Source organism: Odontesthes bonariensis, chromosome 19, assembly GCF_027942865.1.
Source record: "Odontesthes bonariensis isolate fOdoBon6 chromosome 19, fOdoBon6.hap1, whole genome shotgun sequence".
NCBI lineage: Eukaryota > Metazoa > Chordata > Actinopteri > Atheriniformes > Atherinopsidae > Odontesthes > Odontesthes bonariensis.
The window spans coordinates 8,300,080-8,320,743 of NC_134524.1; the positions used below are offsets into that span (position 1 = coordinate 8,300,080).

The 20,664-nt window shown below is 38.9% G+C and overlaps 4 protein-coding genes and 1 long non-coding RNA gene across 5 annotated transcripts; 1 reads left to right on the forward strand and 4 right to left on the reverse strand.

Moving 5' to 3' along the window:
- Positions 1-2,887: 2,887 nt before the first annotated feature.
- LOC142368843 (E3 ubiquitin-protein ligase RNF19A-like) lies at positions 2,888-5,004 on the reverse strand. The gene is made up of 5 exons (XM_075451039.1): positions 4,911-5,004; positions 4,485-4,594; positions 4,190-4,290; positions 3,949-4,092; positions 2,888-3,834 (listed from the first exon to the last, which is right to left on the reverse strand). Exons 1-5 carry the CDS (start codon positions 4,916-4,918, stop codon positions 3,379-3,381), a joined length of 819 nt encoding a protein of 272 aa, XP_075307154.1. The 5' UTR covers positions 4,919-5,004; the 3' UTR covers positions 2,888-3,378.
- A 2,663-nt stretch (positions 5,005-7,667) lies between these two features.
- On the reverse strand, positions 7,668-10,416 carry LOC142368649 (uncharacterized). The gene is made up of 5 exons (XM_075450854.1): positions 10,151-10,416; positions 9,735-9,844; positions 9,531-9,631; positions 9,290-9,433; positions 7,668-8,692 (listed from the first exon to the last, which is right to left on the reverse strand). The coding sequence occupies exons 1-5, from the start codon at positions 10,174-10,176 to the stop codon at positions 8,210-8,212; spliced, it is 864 nt and encodes a 287-aa protein (XP_075306969.1). The 5' UTR covers positions 10,177-10,416; the 3' UTR covers positions 7,668-8,209.
- A 747-nt stretch (positions 10,417-11,163) lies between these two features.
- Positions 11,164-14,721, reverse strand: LOC142368860 (E3 ubiquitin-protein ligase RNF19A-like). Its single transcript, XM_075451060.1, has 5 exons — positions 14,587-14,721; positions 13,370-13,502; positions 13,142-13,242; positions 12,270-12,413; positions 11,164-12,166 (listed from the first exon to the last, which is right to left on the reverse strand). Exons 2-5 carry the CDS (start codon positions 13,458-13,460, stop codon positions 11,714-11,716), a joined length of 789 nt encoding a protein of 262 aa, XP_075307175.1. The 5' UTR covers positions 13,461-13,502; positions 14,587-14,721; the 3' UTR covers positions 11,164-11,713.
- Positions 14,722-15,983: 1,262 nt separating this feature from the next.
- Positions 15,984-18,751, reverse strand: LOC142368651 (E3 ubiquitin-protein ligase RNF19A-like). The gene is made up of 5 exons (XM_075450856.1): positions 18,565-18,751; positions 18,068-18,189; positions 17,821-17,921; positions 17,580-17,723; positions 15,984-17,465 (listed from the first exon to the last, which is right to left on the reverse strand). Exons 1-5 carry the CDS (start codon positions 18,588-18,590, stop codon positions 17,010-17,012), a joined length of 849 nt encoding a protein of 282 aa, XP_075306971.1. The 5' UTR covers positions 18,591-18,751; the 3' UTR covers positions 15,984-17,009.
- A 908-nt stretch (positions 18,752-19,659) lies between these two features.
- On the forward strand, positions 19,660-20,611 carry LOC142368803 (uncharacterized). Its single transcript, XR_012767426.1, has 2 exons — positions 19,660-19,828; positions 20,064-20,611. It is a non-coding gene; the product is annotated as an uncharacterized LOC142368803 (long non-coding RNA).
- Positions 20,612-20,664: the final 53 nt, after the last annotated feature.

Here is a 20,664-nt window from a genome sequence, read left to right on the forward strand (position 1 = left end):
GAAACTATTTTTTCATGCATTTCACAATTAAAGGACAGGCTGTAAATATTTCTCCATTTCTCTCTGTAATGAATCAGAAAGAATTCAAAGTTATCAGGATTCTTAATGAAAGGAGCCTGTTTTCTCAGGACGAAGACCCGCCCGCTGTACTATTTGTTTGGATTTATGAAAATCGAGTTCTCAGCTGATCTTATGGTTAACTGAGGGAACCTGAAGGGGTCACAGAATAAAAAATTTTTTGCATATATTTTATCGATTTTGCACCATTTTAAAGGTCAGTGGAACACGGACAGTTTGTGTTTGTTTGTAGGAAACTTGTTTCGTGCAGCAACATGTGATATAAAGACAGAAACGACCACACTTGTGTGTTTCACGTCCTAAATCAGAACAACAGCAGCGTTTCATTTAGATGAAAATCTCTTCAGTTTGCTTTAGGAAACTCTCACATACACAACAAAAACACAAGAGGAGCAAAGAGAAACTATAAAAGCATAAATATCCTTCGGTGGAATTTAAGAATAACCATTATGGAAATCTGATGCAAACTCTTTACACTCTTTCAAGTTTGGAACAATAAATGTAGTTTTAATGTTTAGTATTTTAAAGAACAATCACAACATTAAGAATTCGTGTGAGAATGAAAAGAATCGGCAGCTGAGGGAGTGCTGAGTATCAGGTGTTAGACTGTTTGTTCCCAAACCCTCCATCGTGCCTGGACCTTAACCTGGACCCTGGAACGGCTCCAAGGTCAAAACCTGCAGATGTAAGCGGGATTTTCAGATAGTGATAGTGAAAGTTCAGTGTATTCTAACATCTGAACAGATTTTAGATAAAACTTATGATTAAAACTTGTCATCAGCTTTCTCTTTCTTCTCCCCTAAAGCAGGTATCCCTGGCCTGGTGTTGTGTTTGTTTTTGTCACCGCCCCGTCCTCTAAACCCTTTCAACAGGAAGACACTTCCAGCAGGAGGTTTCTTCCTGTTAAAAGGGAGTTTTCCTCTCCACTGTCACGCTGTTCGTGCTTAAGACAGGCGACTGAACACAAAGTGAAGATTCAATGCAGTGTGTTGGAAGGCTTCTTTCTATGAACTGGCATTACATAAATACAGTGAGAATAAATAAATATTAGGGCTGGGCGAGTTAACTCGTTATTATCGTGTTAACTCATTAATTATTTAACGCCGACAAATATTTTATTGCGCATTAGCGCAGGTTTTATAATCTATTTCATTATTGTAAAAGTCTGTTGCTCACAGGCTTTTATTTTGTAAAAGTGTGTTTGCACAACAAATGTTATGGCACTTTCATTCATATGGCAGCACATTTAAAATAAAACTAAATGCTAAAAGCTATACACTACTTTTGAATTCATTTATGGATTTTGCGTACAAATGCGATTAATCATGATTAATCAGGGAAATTGTCATGCCCATGGACTTGGTTTTTTAATATCATGTTTTAAGTTACGTTTTTGTGTTCAGTTCACGCCTTGGTTTTTAATATTACCATGGTTTTTCCCTTCACTTCCCTCACCAAGGTATTTAGGTAATTAGTTTATTCCCCTCACCTGTCCATTGTCTCCAGCTGCACTCACTCTCAATCACTCCCAGCCCTCTATTTAGTTTCCAGTCTCCCCTTTCAGTTTGTCGGTTCTTTGTTAGTGTTCATGACCTGTCTGTCCCAACCTACCCGGCTAAAGCTAAGTATTTATTTATTCTATGCCATGAAAGTTCTTTGTTTTTTTTTTGTTTTGTTTTTTTTTGAATCCGGCTTTGCCGCGCCCTTGGTTTGTACTTTGTTTCTTTGTTTAATAAATCAAGCCTTTGTTTTTTGAAATCCGCGTCCTACCTTCCCACCTTCACCCCCAACCCCAAAACCTGACAAATCATGTGATTAGATTAAAAATTTTAATCGTTGCTCAGCCCTAATATATATATATATATGGACTATAATTGGATTTAATTCAGCTGTATTTAATCAGACTTTCTCTTTATAAGGCTAAAACTGAAATGAACTGAACAGATTTAGAGATACAAAGCACATGATGAAAGAATGAGCACATCCATGAACCCTGCCTGCCCAGTCAGGTCTGTGCATGTTGAAGTCTGTGGCTCTGAACAGATGATTGATAAATCCACGGTTATCTTCATGGTGCTGCCTTGCTCCTGCCTCATAGCAGCCTGTATCGTACTCTCCTTAGAGACGTTTTATATAAGCACCGTTTCACATGACAACATGAAACAGGTCCACAAGCTTCAAATATAGTAGAGACAAGGTTAAGATGATTCACTGCCTGTTGTTTTGGTGACATTATGCTAACCTGTATTTATGTATTTAACCATATTTAAGCCAAGCCGAACCAACCACAACTGGGAAAAGGGTAAAAAAGCAATACCGGGTCAGATGGGACTCGAACTCACCACCCACTGCCTCCCTCATGAGTTAATGTCTTGAAATATTTAAATGTGTAAAATCACATTCATCACTGTTTAATTGTGTCTCCCTTAAATATAATTTCAGGAGAAATGGATATAAAACTATTTAATCTCTATAATTTACAACTATTAAATCCTTTTTTGTTTAAAAAATGCTTGACTGGTTAAATTTAATGTTGACCCACAGTGTTCAGTAAAGAAGATGATAAATGATGAATAGATGTGGTGCTTTGGGTCGAACAGAGAATCAAAGCAGAGGAAGGACACAATCTCCAACATTGTTCTGCATGTCGTGCACACCTACCTGTCCCTTTTTGTAGATGCTCTTCGTGGACACTTTTATTTTCGTGATTTCATTTCATTTATTTTGTGTGTGTGGCTTTTTTTTCAGGGATTGTTACAATGGTGAAAACAGCTGAAAAATAACTCAAAGATGCATTATTTGAGTTGGAACGTCTTATATTTATTTATTTATTGTAGTTTTCTCCCTGTTTACAGAAAAAGAGGCAAAATAAAACTTCATCTGTAGTATTCACGGTCATTATTTGATAGGACCTGTGCAGCTACAGACAGTCTCACATAATGCAAAAAAGAAAAGTTACAATTCTATTACAGCTGTTGACAAATTTGACATTTTTGACCCTTTACTGTTAAACTGACACATTCTGGTTGTTTTATGGATATCATGTATATTGATTTTATTTATTTATTATTCTAGTTTTAACCCTTTTTACTTATTAGAGATGCTTTTTCAGAGGTTGCCAGCTTAATTTTGTGTTATAGATGTCTGTACAATGACAGTAAAGATTATTCTATTCCATACAGAAATTTAATTTCTGATCTTCAAAATCACAGAAAGAAGATACAATAAGGCACAGTTATATTACCTCAGTTATTCTGATCTAAATGAATGGAGACACACAGCTCCAATATGGTGCTCATATTATTTCTTCCACCACACAGGTATAGAGGTCTGTCTGGGGGCGACACCAGAGGAGCACGGTCCAGAGATGCTGCTGGTTTTCCTACATTCAGTATAAATCTTCAGGCACACAAAACAGAACTCCACCCTACATTGAGGGCAGAGGAGGTGTTTACAGTTGTTATTGCCATGCTCCAGCAGGGAGCCGCAGGTGGGACAGGCCCGCATGGAGGGACACCCGGCGACCCCCGTTAGAGACTCAAAGACGATGTCCGGACAGGTTCTCAGTGTCTGCAGTGACAGGTCGCTGCAGCCGTCATTTTCACAGCGGTCTGACCGTGGCTGTGGACCCTTCCACTCCCTCACGCACTGCCAGCAGAAGTCATATGCTCGTCCTCTCTTTGCTGTGCACACGCTGCAGCGGACGCTCAGATTAAATAAATTCTGTCTCGCCATAATGGATTCGCATCCAGGACACTGTGAGGTGGCACATCAGTGAAAACAGAGACTTTAGAGACATTTCTTTAGCATTCAAACACAATTTTTAAGTTAAAATTTTCCACATACAGCCACTAAATACATGACACTTACTGATCTGGTGTCAGTGGCATTGAGAGCCAGGGTTTTTTCAAAGTGCTCCTTTTCTTCAGGGGTCAGAAGAGCCATTTTACGAACCTCTGCATAGGACCACTCTGCACCACAGCCAAACTGGCCACAGGCAAATTTGCTTTCACCCTGTGTTGAATTATTAGAAAGCAAAGAAGTCGACTTAGTCATCAGAGTCACAGTTTGGGAACAAGCAAGTAAATATGTTGTTAGCATGATAGCATACCTCTTCCAACTGCTTCAGGCACCACTTGGTGAGAGACATCGGGGTCACAGCGTGCCCACAGGACATCTGCGCTCTCAGAGAAGCGAAACCTTCACACAAAACTGGAAAAAGCACAAACAGAAAACTATTTAAACTATTTTAAATGATTTAAATTTTGATTTTCAGTTTAATTCACAAGGCTATACACTTTATGTTGTAGTGTTGTGCTCTACAACATCCATATATAGTTTTAGAAAATGATAACTCATTACTTCTTTGGAAATTAAAGAAAAAAATACACTTAATGACTACTTACAGTCCAGATCGTCCTCTGCATCAACAAATCTAAGCGTGAGGTCACGGGGATCATAACACTTCTCCCACTTAGTTGATGCATTTAAGTCCATCCTTTGTTGGATTAATTTACTGCAAAATATACAACATAACAAAAGATCTTCAGTCAGACAAACTGGATGAGTGAAGTCCTTCTGAAATTTATTATCCAAATACGCACACTCGCTTCCGCACGAGCAGGTTTGGTAAGATAGAAAAAAAGCTGCCACGTTTTCTCATATGACTTTCTAACACTTTTAGGCAACCAGCGACTACAGATCTGACCACAGGACTCAGAGTGCAAAGAGTTTCCTGCCATCAATTCAGCTTATAAAAGACAAAGTGGCGGAAAAACCGACAAGAATCGTGCGCGCAAGCGTTGCTGTGTCGATGAATAAAAGCGTTTTACCTGAACATTGTGCCTGAAAGTGACACGAGACCATCAACAGACGTCTGTCGTTTGCTCGTGCTGCACAGAGCTGTTGGGTGACGTAAACACTGACTCACCCCATTATGTGGGTCCAACGCTGCGTTTGCCCCATAGACTGTCCGTGTTTACCATTTTTACTCTGATGCATGAATATAAATGGAAATTCAGAGGACAGAAGAAGCTTAATGTACTGAACATTTACAAAGCTTACTGCTTCAAAGACATTTTAACAGTTGTTGGAAAAAGTACCAACAAACCAAGAATGTCAACAATAATTCACGTGACTTCTTCTAAATGATAATGAAAGTAACTCAGAAAACAAGGGACTTCCCTTGAAAGCGTTTTGTAAATAAAGACTGAACACCTTGGTTTGCATATGAGTGACATGGTACTTTTTTTAAGATAGAAGGAACGTGGCCTTTTTTAAATGTAAGCCTATTTTCTAACCCTATATAATCATATTGACAGCTATTTTAATAACAAACATTTGTGACTGTATAAACAGTGATTTGAGACTCACTCAACCAGGATCTCCTGGGAGCTGAGTGTATGTTGGTTCAAATACTGTTGCCAAATTATTATTATTATCATTTTTATTATTTGCTTTTAATTAGGGCCGGGCGAGTTAACTCGTTATTATCGCGTTAACTCGTTAATTATTTAATGCCGATAAATATTTTATCGTGCATTAGCGCAGGTTTTATTATTATAAAAGTCTGTTGCCCACAGGCCTTTTATTTTGTAAAAGTCTGTTGCTGTCTGCTGCAGAACTGGAAAAGAAAGTAATCGGCGGATCCACCAAACATGGAGAAGGGTACGGAACTTTTACTCGGCCGTTTTCATTTTAAAGTTCTTCCAGACGGTGGAGTCGACAGAACCAAAGTCATCTGTAAACACTGCCAAGTTGAATTGTCTTCTCAGCGTTGTAGTTCCAGTCTAAAATATCACTTAAAGGCAAAACACACAACTGATAGCAGCAAGTCATTCAAGGAAACAGACAGTGGAGCGAGGCTTCTACATAAAAACTACAGAAAGATGCTGATGTTAAAAGTGTGTTTGCACAACAAATGTTATGGCACTTTCATTCATATGGCAGCACATTTAAAATAAAACTAAATGCTAAAAGCTATACGCTACTTTTGAATTCATTTTTGGATTTTGCGTACAAATGCGCTTAATCGTGATTAATCAGGGAAATCATGTGATTAATTAGATTAAAAAGTTTAATCGTTGCCCTTTCCTGTGCAGTTTCCAAAAGAAAATCCCTGGATGTGTGAAATCTGCAGGATTCAAATCATGCGGTGCCACACGGTGCGTTTCAAAAGGATCTGAGACACTCAGATCATTACAGGAAATTTCCCTTCATTTCGCATTTTATTCAATGGAAAAAATGTCGGGTTTCGTCACTGTATAAAATAACATTGAGTGATATTCATTGGCATTTAGATGTCAAACTCATTTGTTTAAAGGTCAACAATGAGGCTCCAAAAACAGACCAACAGTAAACTGGGCAAAAGCTTCTCTTTGGTGAAGTGTTGGCAAAAAACAACACAATATAACCACAATCTGTCGTTAATGCTCTGAGAGGCAACAGCTCAACTCAGTGCAACTATAACAGGTTAGAGAACAGAAGATGATCACCGGATTGTTTCCTCATTCATATATACTTTGTTCTTAAAATACTGAATGTTAATCTTTAAGAAATTATGATTTTTCTAGAAAGACACTTTTGGCAATTAAAAAGGTTACAGAATATAGATCGTGACCAGTGTTAGGCCTCTCTTTACCCTCACTGAGGCAGTACAAGTCTTTGGGTGGTGCAAGGACTTAGGCGCTCTAATTGGCTTCACTGGCTGCACCTGTGAAGGTGAGCATAAATCATGCCTGGTGTGGCTTGAGGGGGTCCCCACCGCTTCACGTGCTGAGGTAAGCCTAAATGGGTTTTTAACAATGAAAGTACTTTCTTTGTCTTTTGAAGAACGGTCGCTGGAAAGGGCTCGCACTCAGTTGATCGGATATTAGAAACCTGAATCATAAAGTTAACCCTTTGCGTTCAGCCGCCTGTGTTGCAGTGTAACGAGCCTGGTTGTAACACAAGTGAGATGAGTACATGTAAAATCGTCCAGCTCAGTCCAAAGTGTGATTTTTCTTGCTGTAAAAGGATTTAAACATGTAGTTTAGGTTTAGGTTTAGGCCCAAAATACATCTGTGATATGTTCAGAGAATATAAAGCCAGCAGAGCTCTTAGATCCAAGGACTCAGGTCAGCTGGTCCAGTCCAGAGTCCAGACTAAACATGGAGAAGCAGCTTTTAGCTGTTATGCTGCAAACAAGTGGAACAAACTGCCAGTGGAGATTAAACTTTCACCAAATGGAGACATTTTTAAATCCAGGTTAAAGACATTTCTGTTCTCATGTGTCTATGCATGAAATCTGCACGATATCTTTGAATTTATCTAGACTGTTGCTTGTTTTTAAATTAATTTGAATTATTTTATTTATTTCTCTTTATATTCCTTTATGTATTTTAATGCTTCTTCCACTCTCTGCTGCAATGCTTTTATTTTATGTGAAGCACTTTGAATTGTTTTGTACATGAAATGTGCTATACAAATAAATTTGATTTGATTTAGTTGTATGTTTATATTTTGAAGAAAGAATCAACCTGAAGAGTTTACATCTGGTTTTCTTTTTTTTAATGGACAAGTAAAGGAAAACTTTATTCCGATCTTAGACTGCAACAGTGGTGGAGAAAGTTTTTATATCGTTTTAGAACAGACGCCACGAGGTAAAAGACATCTTCACAACACCCATTTAAGGACTATAACATTTTATTGATGTGAAATCAAATTAAAAGTAATCTCACTATTAAGCAGAGCCATAAAACAAAGAAATGCAGTTCAGGAGGAAACGCAACAACTAACAAAAATTATTACACATTTTAGTCTGAGATACAGAAATTAGATTTTTGATCCTCAAAATCACAGAAAGATACCGTGAGGCACAAATGTATTACCTCAATTATTCTAATCAAAAGTAATGGAGATACGCAGTGTTTATATTAAGATTACTTTTTATTAAGTACACAACGAATGTTAACACAGAATTACTCCTCCGCATTTGACCCATCCAGGTTGGCAACTGCCATGGTGGGCAGCCAATCACAGCGCCCGGGGAACATGGGGGTAAGGGTGCCTTGCACAAGGGCACTCCGGCCGAGGTGGACTGCCACGCCTCCAGTGGAAAGCGAACCGCCGACCTTTCGGCTGTTGGACCACTCTAACCACTGATCCACGGCCGCCACACATACTTCTTCTGCCACACAGGTATAGACGTCTGTCTGGGGGCGACACCCCTGGAGCATGCTTCATACTCCTCACTTGTTTTTAAACATTTACGCGTGGTCTTCAGGCACACAAAACAGAACTCCACCTTACACCGAGGGCACACAACGTTCTTACATTCTTCTGAGCTATGCTCCAGCAGGGAGCCGCAGGTGGGACAGGCCCGCATGGAGGGACACCCGGTGACCCCCGTTAGAGACTCAAAGACGATGTCCGGACAGGTTCTCAGTGTCTGCAGTGACAGGTCGCTGCAGCCGTCATTTTCACAGCGGTCTGACCGCGGCTGTGGACCCTTCCACTCCCTCATGCACTGCCAGCAGAAGTCATATGCTCGTCCTCTCTTTGCTGTGCACACGCTGCAGCGGACGCTCAGATTAAATGCACTCCGTCTCGCCACAGAGGATGTGCATCCAGGACACTGTGAGGTGGCACATCAGTGAAAACGGGGATTATTTTTAATCATTTCTTTAGCATTCAAACCCAATTTTTAAGTTACAATTTTCCACGTACAGCCACAAAATACACTGTAACGAATTGCTGTATATTTACGGTGGATTTACAACAGTATCCGAGTGTATTTGACAATAATTGTAAAATACTGTTGAATATTCATCCCTCAATTTGGTTAAATCAGTCATTTAACAATACCAGTAGATAACTGTAATTTAACAGCATAAAACAGTATTTGTAATGAATTGCTGTCCAAATCCAAAATACGTTATTATACTGTTAAAAAAATGACGGTAGATGCGCTGTAAAATGACTAAAACACAGTTATCCTACCGTCATGTACTGTAATCCAAAAAAAAAAAACAGTATTATACTGTTTGATAAATAACAGTAGTTGCCCTGTAAAATAACTACAACACCTACCATTATTCTACGGTCATATACTGTAAACCAAAAAACGGTAATATACTGTTAGAATAAGTAACAGTAGTCGCACTGCGTCCCTGCTGCCAGTATTTTACTGTTATTTTACGGGGAAATTATTTACAGTGTACATGACACTTACTGATCTGGTGTCGGTTTCATTGAGAGCCAGGGTTTTTTCAAAGTGCTCCTTTTCTTCAGGGGTCAGAAGAGCCATTTTACAAACCTCTGCATAGGACCACTCTGCACCACAGCCAAACTGGCCACAGACAAATCTGCTTTCACCCTGTGTTGAATTATTGGAAAGCAAAGAAGTCGACTTAGTCATCAGAGTCACAGTTTGGGAACAAGCAACTAAATATGTTGTTAGCATGATAGCATACCTCTTCCAACTGCTTCAGGCACCACTTGGTGAGAGACATCGGGGTCACAGCGTGCCCACAGGACATCTGCGCTCTCAGAGAAGCGAAACCTTCACACAAAACTGGAAAAAGCACAAACAGAAAACGATCTAATTCAACACAAAATGCTGTATGATTATAAAATTTGAGCTAATTATTTTATAAAAATGACTGATGACTACTTACAGTCCAGATCGTCCTCCGCGTTGACAAATTTAAGCGTGCGGTCTCTGGGGTCATAACACTTCTCCCGTTTAGTGGATGCAGTTGAGCCCATCGTTTGTCGGATTATTTGACTAAAATAAACGAAACAACAAAAGCTTTCGACTGAATATTCTTCTGTCAGACAAACTGGATGAGTGAACCCCTGATTCGTTGATGTCGCTGAACATGGAAATGTGGCTGCGGCTGAACAGATCATTTTATTATCCAAATGCGCACTCTCGCTTCCGCGCGAGCAGGTCTGGTAAGAATGAAAACACGCTGCCAAATTTCCTGGTACGACTTTTTAAATAGATAACCAGCGACTAGTTTCCTGCCATCAATTCAGCTTTTAAAAGACAAGTGATAAGCCTTGCTATTATTTAATAAAAGCGTTTTACCTGAACATTGTGGCTGAAAGAGCCATGCTGGGCGATCAACAGAGGTCCGTCGTTTGCGCGTGCTGCACACAGCTGCTGGATGACGTAAACACTGACACCATCAGAGCTTCAGCAAACACAACTTTTTTTCTGAGTTTGCGCCATAAACTGTCCGTGTTTACCATTTATACTCTGATGCATGAAGATAAATGGAAATTCAGAGGACAGAAGAAACATTCAAATACAGACAAATACCAGCAAACCGAGAATATGAACAATAACTCACGTGACTTCTTCACGTTTATGCGAAAATGAAAGTAACTTGGGGGGGAGGGGAGGGGGTTTCCTGCTAAGCTTTATGTAAATAAAGTCTGACCAACTATATATCTTTTGGAGTATAATCCTGAGAATTAATTATCAAATTAGATTTTTATGTAGAAGTAAGCTTTCGACACTTTAAAAGATTACAGAATATAGACGGTGACCAATTGATTTCATGTTAAGAAGTATGAGTACATGTTAAATTATCCATGTCAGTCCAAAATATGCAATTATTTAATTATCTAGGGGGCTGTCCATATATCTGAGGAAGAATCTAACCTAAACAGAGTGCGCACAGGTGCCTTTCTAATGCACTGATGGTAAACTTTGCTCTGATTTTGGAGTGAAACGGTGGATGAAGTATTCATTTCCTTTTAGAACAGATCCCACATGTGAAAAACATCTTTACAAGTCCTGCTTACAAATTATATATATGTAAGAAAATACATTTCATGTATTTAAAAGTAATCGTTGATCTGAAAAAATTTGACCGTTACATTTTATACAAGATAGTTTGAGTCATTTTACTCATTTCTTTGTTTAAAAGCTGGATTTTACTGTTTGAGCTTTTTGAGTCTGTTCAGCAGCTTGTTGTCATTTTATCTTTATTGCTAAAATAAACATTTTTAACATGAACAAGTTTTAGGAATTCAATGTAAGTTTGAAAAGTTAAAAAAAAGAAAACATTAATTCACAATTTGATTAATGCACACTTTATTGAAAACAAAAGCACTTGTGACAATGTGTGAGAACTTTTAGCTTTTTCCTTAATTATGATGTCAGAGTTCATGTTTGGTGCTTATTTCAGACAGACTCATCAATCAGTGAGCTCAGTGCAGTGGGAGGGTTCAAAGGTCAAGTGTGGGGTTAAAGTCCTCACCGATTAGGTTTAAGCAATATTTATAAAACAATAAATAAAAATTGGTGAGCTGCTGACATCCAACAATCAAACCTGATCACCCACTCCTGAAATGTTCAACTCCTTGTAGAAAACACGGTCATTTAAGCACTAATACTTAATATTTTATCCACATGAAATCAATTTAAAAGTACTTTCACAAGTTAAGCAGATAAAGCCAGAAAACTTTTTAAAAAAACATGCAGCTCAGGAATCACAACAACCAAACTTATGACACATTCTGGTCAGTTGTTTTATACAGAAATGTGTTTTTCAAAACCACAGAAGATACAATAAGGCACAGTTGTATTACCTTATATTTCTCATCAAAATGAATGGAGACACACAGCCTGGTGGTGTTCATATTATTTCTTCTGCCACACAGGTATAGACGTCTGTCTGGGGGCGACACCAGAGGAGCACCGTCCAAAAACACTGCTTCTTATACATTTACTCGCGTTCTTCAGGCACACAAAACAGAACTCCACCTTACACCGAGGGCACACAACGTTCTTACATTCTTCTGAGCTATGCTCCAGCAGGGAGCCACAGGTGGGACAGGCCCGCATGGAGGGACACCCGGTGACCCCCGTTAAAGACTCAAAGACGATGTCCGGACAGGTTCTCAGTGTCTGCAGTGACAGGTCGCTGCAGCCGTCATTTTCACAGCGCTCTGACCGCGGCTGTGGACCCTTCCACTCCCTCATGCACTGCCAGCAGAAGTCATATGCTCGTCCTCTCTTTGCTGAGCACACGCTGCAGCGGACGCTCAGATAAGATAAATTCTGTCTCGCCATAATGGATTTGCATCCAGGACACTGTGAGGTGGCACATAAGTGAAAAAAAAGGATTATTTTAATCATTTAATCAATTTTCAAATGACAATTTTCCACATACAGCCACTAAATACATGACACTTACTGATCTGGTGTCAGTGGCATTGAGAGCCAGGGTTTTTTCAAAGTGCTCCTTCTCTTCAGGGGTCAGAAGAGCCATTTTACAAACCTCTGCATAGGACCACTCTGCACCACAGCCAAACTGGCCACAGGCAAATCTGCTTTCACCCTGTGTTGAATTATTGGAAAGCAAAGAAGTCGACTTAGTCATCAGAATCACAGGCTGTGTTCGAAACCGCATACTACATACTTCCATACTGCATACTGCATACTCATTGATCAGCGTTTACCCACAATGCATCTCGCTCCTACCCGAGCTGAAACAGCCGGCCTCGAAGCTGATTTCGCTTAAGCTCTAAACTCTGTAAACTTTAGCAACATTTGAAACATTTTCAGGCGAGAAAGTAGTCGTTTAGATCCCCAACGTGTTGAAAACCTGACAAAATACCGGCTATTTACAATTTTGTTCCCACGAATTCGTCGCTACTAAAGCTAGCCGTAGTGAGCAACTTACTTTCGGTTATTTTCACAAAAATAAAACACCCGTTGCCTTTTATCATAGGGAAAGCCATTACGATACAATTGGTGCTTTTGTTTTGAAAACAGGAAGTGAACCTACCCTCGCTGTAGCTAGCTTGAAACTGCCGTTTTGACAGGAAATGACGATCGGCGACGTCACGTTATGTTGCATCTTGGGTAGTTTGAGTATGAGTAGTAACCTCATGATGCATACCCAACATTTCGGCAAATCTAGTATGGATCCGGGAACTTCTCGCTTACTCAAACTCGCATACTAACTCAAAAAGTGAGTATGAGTAGTAGGAGAAGTATGCGGTTTCGAACACAGCCACAGTTTGGAAACGAGCAACTAAATATGTTGTTAGCATGATAGCATACCTCTTCCAACTGCTTCAGGCACCACTTGGTGAGAGACATCGGGGTCACAGCGTGACCACAGGACATCTGCGCTCTCAGAGAAGCGAAACCTTCACACAAAACTGGAAAAAGCACAAACAGAAAACTATTTAAACTATTTAATTCAACGTGAGATGCTGTAACATATTAAAATGTTGACTTTCAGCTCGATTCATTAGAAAATTAGGCTGTTAATTATGTAAAACTTACAGTCTAGGTCGTCCTCTGCGTCGACAAATGTAATCGTGGGGTCACTGGGATCATAACACTTCTCCCGTTTACTTGATGCATTTGAACCCATCGTTAGTTGGATGAGTGAAGTCCTTCTGATTCATTGCTGTCCCTTGACAGAGAAATGCGCCTAAACAGATTATTATGTTTTCAAATACGCACACTCGCTTCCCCTCAGCAAAAAGTAGTATACTTGAAGTTAATTTTATTAAGTATGCTTGAGTATAAGTATAGCAAGTATACTACGGACCATGTAGTGTACTGGAAAGTATTCTAATTTAATACTTCTTTGGACTAAATTGGAACATTTATAAGTTTACAAAAGTACATTTTCAAGTAAAAACAAGTACACTCAATCTATATACTACTAGTGTATTACGTATATACTTCCAGTCCACATTTTAGTTTAATGAAGTATACTTTAAGTATACTTTTATGAAAAAAAAAGTATACAAGTATGTTTGCTTAGCATAATATTGATGTTAATGCATTTGGCAGAAGTTTTTTGTATACCAGACTGCAATGTAGTTACAAAATCACAAGACAGGATGTTGATAACAAGTTTGATATATTCATATAACATTTAAAAAAATACCACACAAATACCTGCTTAAATCATTAAAGGTGCATTTCAGAAATAAAGAGTCTCTATGAAATCAAGTCGTCCTTTGCTGAATCAACGACTTGACCTCATTCTGTACTTGGATCAAGATAAACTAAGTGTGAGTACTTTGTGGCAGAAAGAAGTAAAAAGTATACTAAGGTACAAGTATTAGCTTAGTATTAAAGTATAAGTGTAGTTTTTAGTATTAATGTCTAAGACTTTTCTTTATACTTTTCACTATAAGCCAAACATACTTTATTATACTATTCGTAAGTCTATCAAATATAGTATATAAAAAGTAAACTTCAGGTATACTCCCTCCGTTTTAGTATAAAATAAGTCGTAGTACACTTGAATAAACTACTTTTTGCTAAGGGTCCGCGCGAGCAGGTTTAATAAGAATGAAAACATGCTGCCAAATTTCCTGTTACGACTTTTTTTTTATAGACAACCAGCGACTACAGATCAGACCACATGACTGAGACTGCAAAGAGTTTCCTGCCATCAGTTCAGCTTTTAAAAGACAAGTAGCGGAAAAACCGACAAGAATCGTGCGCGCAAGCGTTGCTGTCGATGAATAAAAGCGTTTTACCTGAACATTGTGACTGAACGTGCCATGCTGGGCGATCAACAGAGGTCCGTCGTTTGCGCGTGCTGCACACAGATGCTGGATGACGTGAACACTGACACCATCAGAGCTTCAGTAAACATCCTGTTTTATGGAGTCTAAATCTGCGTTTGCAGCATAAACTGTCGGTGTTTACCATTTATACTATAAAGCATGAAGATAAATGGAAAAGGACAGAAGAAGCTTAAAATACTGAACATTTACAAATACAGCTACAAAAACATTTGTAATAGTTTGTGGACAAAGTCCAAAAAAAAAAATAGTTAAGAGGGAAAATGCAGAGAAACAGACGTCTCACGTTTGAACAAACCTGAATAAAGATGTTCGTTAGTAAGTTTACTAAAAATAGCTATAGAGGAAATGGCAAATACAATATCATAACAGTAAGCCACGTGACTTCTTCTAAATATCGAAACGATAATGAAAGTAACTTTAAAAAAACAAGGGAACACAAGGGACTTTCCTGCAAAGCTGCAGGGCACACAGTTTGGGAATAAAGGCTGAACATCAGATGTTGCTTTTTATGACAGAAGGAACAGAGCATATTTAAAAATGTCAGCCTGCTTTCTGACTCTTTATCATCACTTAACCAGGATCTTCATGTGTTTATTCAAACATTTTTTGCCAAATGATTTTTTGATTTTAATGTTTTATGTGCAGTTTCCAAAAGAAAATCCCTGGATGTGTGAAACCTGCAGGGTTCAAATAATGTGGCGACACACGGCGCGTTTCAAAATGATTCGAGACACTTAAATCATTATAGGAAGTTTACCTTCATTTAGCATTTTATTGCCTGACAAAAATCAAATCACATTCAGTGATGTTCAATGAGGTCAAACTCATTTGTTTTAAGGTCAACAGTGAGGCTCCAAAAATAGCCCAACAGTGAACCTGACTCAAGCAGTAACTCAATACAACAACAATGTAACATGTTAGAGAACAGAAAATGATCATTTATAGCTACTTTTAACCAGGATTTGTTCTTTAAATACTGAATATTAATCTATCTTTTTTTCCATTTGCCCCTTATAATTATTTTCCTTGAGGAAATGTATGTTTGAGCATCAAATTTAGAACCCAGAAATAATCCTGATTTAAGCAATAATCTAAAAAGGTTAGTTGTGACGTGTAACAGGTGAAAATGTTCAGCTGCAGAGTCTCACTCAAGTTCTCAGCCTGGAGTCGTACTCGGTGTGGATATGAACCTTTCGTGGAGGCGCTTCATTCCTGCTGGAGCCTTTTTGCCTTTCATGTTTATTCTGTGCAACAAAAATCCCTTTTCAGTTCTTTACAATCTAAATTTTTCACCCAGAAAAAGAAAACAAGAAAGAAAACAAACAAGCAAACAACACAGTTTCAGATGATGGCGATTTAACTTTTAATCCAACACAGTGGGATACAGTTCGACAGCCACAGCTACGTCATAAACAGTTAAAGAGTGTAAATGGAGATCAGCTAACTTTTAGTGGGACAATCAAGATGTCATTAAATCACGTCTCTGCTCAGAGGAATATTGTTTTCTGTACTTTGAATTCTCGGAGCAAAGAAACACCCAAAACAACCCTTTTCAAAAAAACATTCATTATGAATTATTTATCATATCACATTTATTGACATGATGGACGATATTTCTGTGACGTATAGATATTTCTGCTCCCGTCTCTGTGTAGGAAAACAAAAGCAGAGGTTCAAACCACAGCTGAAGCTAAACCAAGAAGCCGACCTCAGCTTCTGCACCTAAAACCTGCGGTGCTCTGAAAAGTGGACCCTGACCCACTATAAACGTCTCACTTTACAACCAAACTATTTGCAAAGCTCATAGAAGCAGGACTGTAAAAAATAAAAAGGGACGTTTTAAAATATTCTTTGTCGATTTCGTAAAACTTTGACTTAAAACTAAAATAAATTATCTCAGTGAAGTGGGAGGATACAAGTGATTTATTTTTTTCAACATGGGGTTAAAGTCCTTTCACCAAACAGGCTTAAGCAATACTTTAAGAAGAAAAATCATACATGTTGGTGGGCTGTTGCTCATATTAGCATCCAACAATCAAATCTGACCAACCGCTCTTAACGGTTGTGGGGTTTTTAAGTATTCGACTCCTCATAAAAAGCATATTTGGACTTGTTTAAGCACTAATACTTCATATTTTAACCTCATGAAATACGTCATTTCCATATTAAGGAGATATAGCCAGAAAATATGCAGCTCAGGACCCACAACAACCAACAAAGTTACGACACATTCTGGTCTGAGAATGAGTTGTTTTAAACAGAAATTTGATTTCTCATCTTCAAAATGACAGAACATACAATAAGGCACAGTTATATTACCTCAGTTATTCTGATCTAAATTAATTTAGACACACAGCCTGGTGGTGTTCATATTATTTCTTCTGCCACACAGGTATAGAGGTCTGTCTGGGGGCGACACCAGAGGAGCACGGTCCAGAGATGCTGCTGGTTTTCCTACATTCAGTATAAATCTTCAGGCACACAAAACAGAACTTCACCTTACATCGAGGGCAGAAGAGGTGTTTACAGTTGTTATTGCCATGCTCCAGCAGGGAGCCGCAGGTGGGACAGGCCCGGATGGAGGGACACCCGGTGACTCCCGTCACACACTTAAAGACGATGTCCGGACAGGTTCTCAGTGTCTGCAGTGACAGGTCGCTGCAGCCGTCATTTTCACAGCGGTCTGACCGCGGCTGTGGACCCTTCCACTCCCTCATGCACTGCCAGCAGAAGTCATATGCTCGTCCTCTCTTTGCTGAGCACACGCTGCAGCGGACGCTCAGATTAAATGCACTCCGTCTCACCACAGAGGATTTGCATCCAGGACACTGTGAGGTGGCACATCAGTGAAAACAGAGACTTTAGAGACATTTCTTTAGCATTCAAACACAATTTTTAAGTTACAATTTTCCACATACAGCCACTAAATACATGACACTTACTGATCTGGTGTCAGTGGCATTGAGAGCCAGGGTTTTTTCAAAGTGCTCCTTCTCTTCAGGGGTCAGAAGAGCCATTTTACAAACCTCTGCATAGGACCACTCTGCACCACAGCCAAACTGGCCACAGGCAAATCTGCTTTCACCCTGTGTTGAAATATTGGAAAGCAGAGAAGTCGACTTAGTCATCAGAGTCACAGTTTGGAACCAAGCAAGTAAATATGTTGTTAGCATGATAGCATACCTCTTCCAACTGCTTCAGGCACCACTTGGTGAGAGACATCGGGGTCACAGCGTGCCCACAGGACATCTGCGCTCTCAGAGAAGCGAAACCTTCACACAAAACTGGAAAAAGCACAAACAGAAAACTATTTAAACTATTTTAAATGATTTAAATGTTGATTTTCAGTTTAATTCACAAGGCTATACACCTTATCTTGTAAAGTGTAATGCTCTACAACAGAAATGAAAGAAATTTAATGACTACTTACAGTCCAGATCATCCTCTGCATCAACAAATTTGAGCGTGAGGTCAAGGGGATCATAACACTTCTCCTGTTTAGTTGATGCATTTGAGCCCATCACTTGTCGGATTATTTGACGGTGCAATATACTGCATAACAAAATCAAACAAAAGATTTCGACTGATTATTCTGAAGCAAAATCGGACAAACTGGATGAGTGAACTCCTTCTGATTCGTTGATGTCGCTGAACAAGGAAATGTGGCTGCGGCTAAACAGATCATTTTATTATCCAAATACGCACACTCGCTTCCGCACGAGCAGGTTTAATAAGAATGAAAACACGCTGCCAAATTTCCTGGTACGACTTTTTTTTATAGACAACCAGCGACTACAGATCAGACCACAGGACTGAGAATGCAAAGAGTTTCCTGCCATCAGTTCAGCTTTTAAAAGACAATTGTCGGAAAAAAACGAAAAGCATGGTGCGCGCAAGCGTTGCTGTCGATGAATAAAAGCGTTTTACCTGAACATTGTGACAGAACGTGCCATGCTGGGCGATCAACAGAGGTCCGTCGTTTGCGCGTGCTGCACACAGCTGCTGGATGACGTGAACACTGATACCATCAGAGCTTCAGTAAACATCCTGTTTTATGGAGTCTAACGCTGCGTTTGCAGCATAAACTGTCGGTGTTTACCATTTATACTCTAAAGCATGAAGATAAATGGAAAAGGACAGAAGAAGCTTAAAATACTGAACATTTACAAATACAGCTACAAATCATTTGTAAAGTTTGTGGACAAAGTCCAAAAAAACAAAAAAACAAGGGAAAATGCAGAGAAACAGACGTCTCACGTTTGAACAAACCTGAATAAAGATGTTAGTTAGTAAGTTTACTAAAAATAACTATAGAGGAAATGGCAAATACAATATCATAACAGTAAGCCACGTGACTTCTTCTAAATATCGAAACGATAATGAAAGTAACTTTAAAAAAACAAGGGGAACACAAGGGACTTTCCTGCAAAGCTGCAGGGCACACAGTTTGGGAATAAAGGCTGAACATCAGATGTTGCTTTTTATGACAGAAGGAACAGAGCATATTTAAAAATGTCAGCCTGCTTTCTGCAGTTTCCTAAAAAAAAACAATCCTGTGTGAAACCTGCAGGGTTCAAATAATGTGGCGACACACGGTGGGTTTCAAAATGATTTGAGACACTGAAATCATTACAGGGAGTTTACCTTCAGTTTGCATTTTATTCAGTCACAAAGAGCAAAGAGGATGCATGAAAAACACTAATGCACCACGTGGGGCATAATACAACCTTAATATGTTGGAATACACACCAAAGAAGGATTAATCAAACAAAATATGCATATATAAGCAACCATGATCGGGTTGTTACATTAACAAACCCGAGTCTTTACAGTTTTACAGCTTGGATTGTATGCAGTTTGATTTGTGTTGTATCATAAATGTTGATTATTTGATTTGGATTGGGTTAGTTTCAAAGGTTATAATCGCAATAGATAATGATGAATTATTCAATGAAAGGGACTTCCCTTCTCTGACGTAATCGGATGGCTATATAAACCGTCTGATCTGAAAAGAACAACACAGACTACAGCTTCCTCCCCACAAACACAGTCAGGATGTGCAGAGCAGGTACACTCACGCTTCGTTCCAACAATGGTGAACTGGGGACAATCAACCTAAACAACAAGCCACAGCAGCACACGACGGTGCAGCAGCTGAAGGAGCTTTCACTCAAGAAGTTTCCCAAGTCAGGTAGGTTACTTAAACTAATGTTTATGTATTTAAATGTCTTAAAAATAATCAGTTAGCTTTTTAAACTACTTTTAAATATCCGCAAAGTTATTTAAAGATGATTAACGACACTTAAAGAGCCTGTTTTCACGAGGACACCATCCAGTAGCACAGCAACAACTTTAAATGCGGCAAACACATAAGAAATATTTAGAGATAACCTGCAAGCTTCCGTTTTTTTTTTTCTCTGCTGCAGGATCGAGTATCGGTGAGGTGAAGCTGATCGTCAGAGACATGCCTCTCGATAATGACTCTGCGCCTCTGTGCCAATGCGGAGTCAAGCCTGGGTCTGATGTTGTGCAGATGGTGCGGAAGGTTAACGGAGGCTGAGTGACAGCAGCCCACCCCAGAGCCTTCATCACAGCGCTTCTTCATCCTGTCATTTCTGGGAATCTCTTAGATGCATTCAGGGGATGTGGGGAATGTGTCAAGACAATGATGTCGCTTTAAAAATTCACTTTGAATGGTTTCGAATAGGAATCATGACTTTGATTTTTGTTGTTAGAGCTTTTAAAATCTTCCTTTTTTATAAAATGTTTTCTGGTGTTTTGCCGTTTTACTGTATAACACCTTGTATATAATCATTCAGGATGTAAGAGGCATGTGATATTTCAATTGAAAAACTTGCTAGAAATATTTTTATTTTGATTCCTCAACATCACTTTGCTTAACGCTTGTTTTTATTTTATTTAAATATTTTTCCAAGCAAATTAACTTTGTGTATAAATAAACTTTGGAAAAATATTCTCCGGAAACATTTATTTTTCTTAAAATATTTCATTTACGTTTCTGTCATA